Source organism: Melanerpes formicivorus, unplaced genomic scaffold, assembly GCF_026170545.1.
Source record: "Melanerpes formicivorus ecotype bairdi unplaced genomic scaffold, bMelFor1.0.p_v2 SCAF_31, whole genome shotgun sequence".
NCBI classification, from domain to species: domain Eukaryota; kingdom Metazoa; phylum Chordata; class Aves; order Piciformes; family Picidae; genus Melanerpes; species Melanerpes formicivorus.
Window position 1 is genome coordinate 4562014 of NW_027142383.1, and position 6097 is coordinate 4568110.

Consider the following 6097-nt stretch of genomic DNA (forward strand, 5'->3'; position numbering starts at 1 on the left):
GGCAGCCACAGCATTGGTGACATACACCATCATGTAATACTGCCATCATACAACTTAAAACATGGGTTATTTTCATTCAGTATTGTATCACCTTGAGGTACACATTGGACTCCATCATTCTTCTGCATTACAAGTACACCCATGTCCTTGAACAAAAACAATCCTATGAATAGTCTTGCCTGTTCCCAAAGAAGGAATAATCCAGATTGGTTTTCCCAACCAGATTCTTGTATGTACTAAAAAGACCCTATTGCTTTCGACAGTGCACAGGGGTTTTGTTGGGCAGGGCCAAGTCAACTGGCAGATCCTCTAGTGTTAACTAGCCAAGTGGCTTCTGCTAAATGTGTATTCCAAGGCTTGGATGTCCCAGCATCTATTGCTCTCACTGTAGCTTTTAACAGTCTGTTGTATTGTTCAATTTTCCTTGAGGCTAGTGCATAATAGCAGATGTGATACACCCACTCAATGACATGCTCCTTGGCCCAGGTGTCTATGAGGCTATTTCAAATATGAGTCCTGTTGTCTGATTCCATTATTTCAAGGGTGCCACGTTGCCATGAAACTTGCTTTCTGAGGCACAAGATAGTACTCCAGGCAGTGGATAATATACCAGGCAAAATCTCCTAAGGTCCTTTGACCTTATTTTGTCTTATGGGAAAACAAAAATAATCTAGATTATTCTTCTCCTTTTCTCAAACACTTCCTCTGCTGCGTTGCCCCTATCAATGATGTCATCAATATACTGCAGGCATTCAGGAGTTTCACCTTGTTTCAGTGCAGATTGAATCAGTCCATGGCTGTGTTTCCACGGTCACTACAGTCCAGTAAACCCAGTTGTCTCTTTCCTCCACCTGGCCAAAGGCAAGGCCCCTCTATTCTTGGTCAGTCTTCATTACTTGATTTTTGTAACTGAAAACCAGAAGTCCCTTCATTAGGGTCAAAAGTACGATCAGCATTTCTACTCTGCCCAACAGACACTGGAGCAGTAATTTTCCAGGATGGTTGCCTTTTGACTGTTTTTTCTTGCAATTCTTGTACCTGGTAAGTTTACTATTGCACTTCCTCATGTCCTCCCCCTAGCCACAAAGGGGGAGGACATGAGGGTTGCATGTGGTGTGTGCCATCAATACTCTCTCCTTTGAGCAGGAAAAGGCTGACTCTTAATAGCTGAGTGGGTGAGGAGGGCCTATCCTTCTCAGATTGCTGGGACAATGTTTTGGGTCAGTTTCTCCACAGCCAAGATGCAGGCCTGTAGGGAAGAAGTGAGATTATCTTCATACTGTTAGAGTTGTCTGGCCAATCCATCCATATTGGTGCCTCCATGTCTGTCCAGCTCATTATTGCCAGGGTGTTGACATATGACATCAGTGCACTTCATACCAACTGTCACCACATGGGCCACATATACTGAATTTCATCTGGGTCTTCGGATACTTGGTTATCAGACAGGTTATTATAGATCACCTCCACCACCAATGGTGGTCCCTTTGCTTTGGGAATTTGCAAGATCTTCCTTGATGGGATACCTGTCCTTCACACTCAGGAATCACCATCAATGACTGAAAACTCCTGCCCTTTTCCAATCCCTTTGTCAATGGCCTTATCCTTAGCAAGGGATTCTAGCTGCTGGGTTTCTTTACCCTCCAATTCCTGAGTATTGGAGTAACCAGCTGAGAGTTTGCTCACCTGGTTGAAATCTCCTCACATATCTCACAGCTCACTTAGGGATAGGGTGGTTTGGGTCTCATTTATTGTTTCAGTCCCTTCCTCCTCCCATTCTTGTGGCTGCTCTGCTGCCAAACAGGCTGCCTCTTCTCTCTCCTGCTCCCTCTTAGGAGAAGCTTTTTCATCACTTACTGAGTTGACTTCCACTGCCACTGTTTCTTTTTAATTATAAGGATGAGTGTTGAGGGCTGGGTCTCTGATTTAGCCATAGTGTCTGTTAGTATGTATTCAGACCCTCTCTTCTTATTTAGGATGAATAGTGTTGAGCAGCATTTGGTAGGTACAGGCCAGGCCCTAGCACAGTGCAAGAAGTTGCACCTCTTTGGAATAGATAGGGCATTTTTTTATTATTTAGTTTTTAAACATTCTATCACTTCATCAGGATTATGCACTTGTTTAGGATTGAAGTTCCAGACCATAGAAAATGAGAAGATTTCTAGATACCTGCCCAATATTTTCCCATGTGCTTTGCCAACCATAACCACACTGCCTCAGGGCCAGAGTCATACTCCTAAATAGTTTGTTTACCTTAGAAAAAGCCAAAACAATATTCCTAAGAAACACCTATAGAAGTATTTTGACTGCCTAAGGATGTTCAAGATACTGAAGAGTTATTGCAACGAGGGAGAAAACACCATGAAAGAAGGTGGTGAAAGTGCCATTCTGTATTTACACCACAAAAAAATTTCTCAGAGGAAGTATAATTATCTCCATGAGATGGTACCCAAAGTACAGTAACAGCTTCAGTATAGAGCCCAAATACAAGATTAAGCTCAAGGCTAGTGTTTTAATAATAAATCTCTCAGGCAAAACATTACTAAGCACTACAGAGCATAGCAAACTGCAAAAGCCAACACAAATCCTTAGAACATACGGGGGGGGGGGGGAATAAATAAAAATAGGAGCAGATAAGGATAAATCAAAATCAAGAACAGATAAATCAATATCATGACCAGCAGCTATTAATAAATTCCTTCCAATATGCTCTGATCAAATCTGTTCTCTCAAACCCTTTGTGCCCCACATTAGGCACCAAAAAGGACTGTTGTGGCTTAACTCTTGCCAGCAACTAAGCACCACAAAGCTGCTTGTTCATTCCTCACCACCTGGTGTGGGACAGAGGGAAGAAACAGAAGGATAAAAGTGAAAAATAAACTTGTGGGTTGAGATAAAAACAGTTTATTAATCAAAATGAAGTAATTTTTAAAATTTGATGCTGTGGAAGCACTAAATCATCATTATGCTACCAACATATTTAGCATGAATTCAAAACATAGTCACATACAAGCTACTATGAAGAAATTTAACTCTATCCCAGGCAAAGCCAGTGTGGAAGGTAATAGGAGAAAGCTAGCAAAACAGAAATTAAAGAAAGAGAAAGTCTTGGTTTACAACTTCTTTTTTTCCAACAGCTTTGATCAAATGATTTTACTAAAATGTCATCCTATTCACATCCTAACACAATTAACAAAACAAACTGTGGAGATTTTTTTTTTTTACTCACTTGAAGTCATCAAAGAATTACAAATATGTTCCAGTCTTTTTGTGGCCGGTTGACGCTGCTCCCTTAAGAAAGGGAATATGGTGGACGGAAGTTGGTAAACGGAAGGAATAGTCTAAACTAATTTCATTGGTGAAGTGGGAGGAAGCACCTTCTGAGCTGGGACTATACTGGGTTTTTCCAGCACCCTATCTTCAGTCTTGCTTCCGCCTTTCCATGGTGCAGCAGCTCTGCAGCTAACTCTGTGCTGGGCTTTCTGCCAAGGCCTCGGCCTTGAAAACAAGATACCAGGCCTGTATATTAACTCTTTTCCAATTAACACAAACTGCTTCTAACATTTTTTTTTTTTCCTCTCTTTTCTTTCTCTTTCTATCCCATTCTGGGGAAAGGGGGGGAAGAGAGGGGAGAGCGGAGGTGGGGAACCCCTCTCTGCCGAGGGGGTCACTCTCATTTCTGTGTTACTCTGTTGTATATCTTTGTATATATTGTAGATATTGTAAATTTGTAAATATTCCCCTGCATTCCCTACATTGCTTTGTAAATATAGCTCCACTGCTTTGCTAATTCAGCTTGCGAGTTTTTTTTCCTTTCCCTTCAATTTTTTTTTCCCTTTTACTTTACAAGGGGGAAGGGAGGAGGCTTCTTGGCCTTACCCCTTCCAAACCCACCACACTTTTAAAATTATATTCCTTTAAAAGTGCAATACAAGCCAAAGAACAGATCGAGTGTTTTTTTCACTAAAAAAGGTGCAACATATATGGACATTTAGGAGTGCAAATCACACTTACCTTTTCTAAATCTTCAATTTCAGAGCTGAAACGTTTCTTTTCTTCCATCATTTCCTCTTCTTCAAGAGTTCGCTCATCATCATAATCATGTACCAGCATTTCAGCAGAAGGGTCAAAGTCATGATCCTCAGATGATAAAGAGCCAACTATCAAGAGATCCTGATTTGAGTCCTTTTTCCTTTAGATATATATAATCTCTCAACATGAAATTACATCACAGAAAAATAAGGTTGCATGAATTTTTACATAAAATCCAGAAAACCTAGATCAAGTTCCTATCTGACAAATTCAGATACTTATAAGTATGAAAATGGGTGCAGTTTTCTCTCTCTCTCTCGTGCTTGGGTGAAGCATCTAAACTATTGAAAGAAAGTTTCAGAAAGTAAAATCCCAAATGACTATTTTAACAAAAAAAAAATTGTTCAAATCATCCTTGAAATCATGATTGAAGCACACATCACAAGGTTTCAGATACTGCAAGACACTAGTTTATAGGCTCTGATTCTATTTATATGATTTATATGGCAACTAGCATAGTTTTTCACTGGTAAACAGCTAATTTAGGTTGCGAATTATCTTCCTAGTAACAGCAAAATAATCAGCGAGATTCGCTGTAGATTAGTTTAGCCTCATAGATGAGATCTTTTATTCAATCTAATTTAATTCTTCGCACTTGGTCTAAAAAAGAACAGCACAGTTTCAAGAAATATAGAGGAATATATAATGGAAATAAAACACTTCTAATGGATCATATTAATTAGAAGTCATTGTGATGGCTCTCTGGTCCAACAGACAGTTTTTCATTACTCAAGATGATACTTAACTCATTAAAAAAGTACTTATTTTAAATTAATTTTGTCAGAAAGGTTATCATTAGATTCAACACATTTTAAAGATGAAAATATGCTGCACTGTAAAGTCAGTGTTCTTACAATGAAAATCACTGAAATACAGAGTTGTTTGGTTCTTTAATGCTCACTTTCTTAAGGCTTTCAGGAAAGAGAAAAGAAACTGATTAGAATATTTCTCTTTCACTTCTGATTTCCCCTTCTAGCTCTTACATACTATTGTTCTGTTGCAATCCTTGGCTTGCAAGTAGCAAAAAAAAAGGTTTATGAAGAATTATTTCCATATAAGAACAACTTTAAAAGTTTTGAAGGAAATAACTACAAATTTTCAATGCTTTGCTTAAATTAAAAAGAAAAAAAAAACAACACCAAAAAACCAACAAGCCCAAAAAACCTCCAAGAAACCCAATCCCTCAAAACAAAAAAAAAAGAGACAGTATCTCTCTGCACTGCTTCTAACCTTTAAGGAGACAGTTGTATATATTAACACATCTGCATCTTAAAGAATCTAATTCTATTTTTTCAGCAAATATGCTAAGTGCCCATTCCTTATACGCAGGTTCAATTTGTCCATTTACCTTGCTTAAGACAATATGAAAAGTTCATAACATCATACCACAGGGAAACATTCGGGCCAAAAATTAAGGTCTCATAGGACTCCCAGTTCTGATATTATGATATTATATGCAGAATTTTTCTACTGATGGCCATCACATTCTGATTTTAAAGAACTGCCAACTGCCTTAATGTATAAATTTAAAAAATTATATTTATACATGCACATACTCAAGATTACTGCTTCTAATCACACTGTTCTAATTCATGTTGTTTGAGTAACTCAAGTGGGAGTTCTATTCCATTCACAGTCTTCATCTAAAGAAGACCTGCTTTAATAGATCTGAACATTCAAAATCTCATTTAAAATATTTGAAACTGTATTCAAATAATACAAGCTCAATAAATTTAATAAAAGTAGTTTTAAAAGATTAAAAAATGGTCAATGCTGAAAGCAGTTACATGGAAGCAAATGCATTCCCCAAATACTTCATGCATGCTTGTGTAAAGTATTCCAAAATACCTTAACAGTAGTTAGTCTTAACAATTATATATTGTTATGATTTTAAAGATTTTCTGATATTATCAAGGAGTCAAAAATTTATGCAAGTCTGCAGTTATCAGCAACAAGAAAAACGGTCTCTCTCCAGGCTACATAACTTTACTGAGATGCTGACTTA

The 6097-nt window shown here is 38.0% G+C and overlaps 1 protein-coding gene across 6 annotated transcripts in view; it reads right to left on the minus strand.

The window, feature by feature from the left end:
• The window catches only part of MIER3 (MIER family member 3), a 94914-nt gene that overhangs the window by 87715 nt on the left and 1102 nt on the right, over window positions 1-6097 (minus strand). For all 6 annotated transcript variants that reach the window (XM_068155404.1, XM_068155406.1, XM_068155407.1 and 3 more), the window contains exon 3: window positions 4015-4160. In XM_068155404.1, the coding sequence (XP_068011505.1) occupies window positions 4015-4160 (146 nt within the window). The remainder of the gene's footprint in view (window positions 1-4014; window positions 4161-6097) is intronic.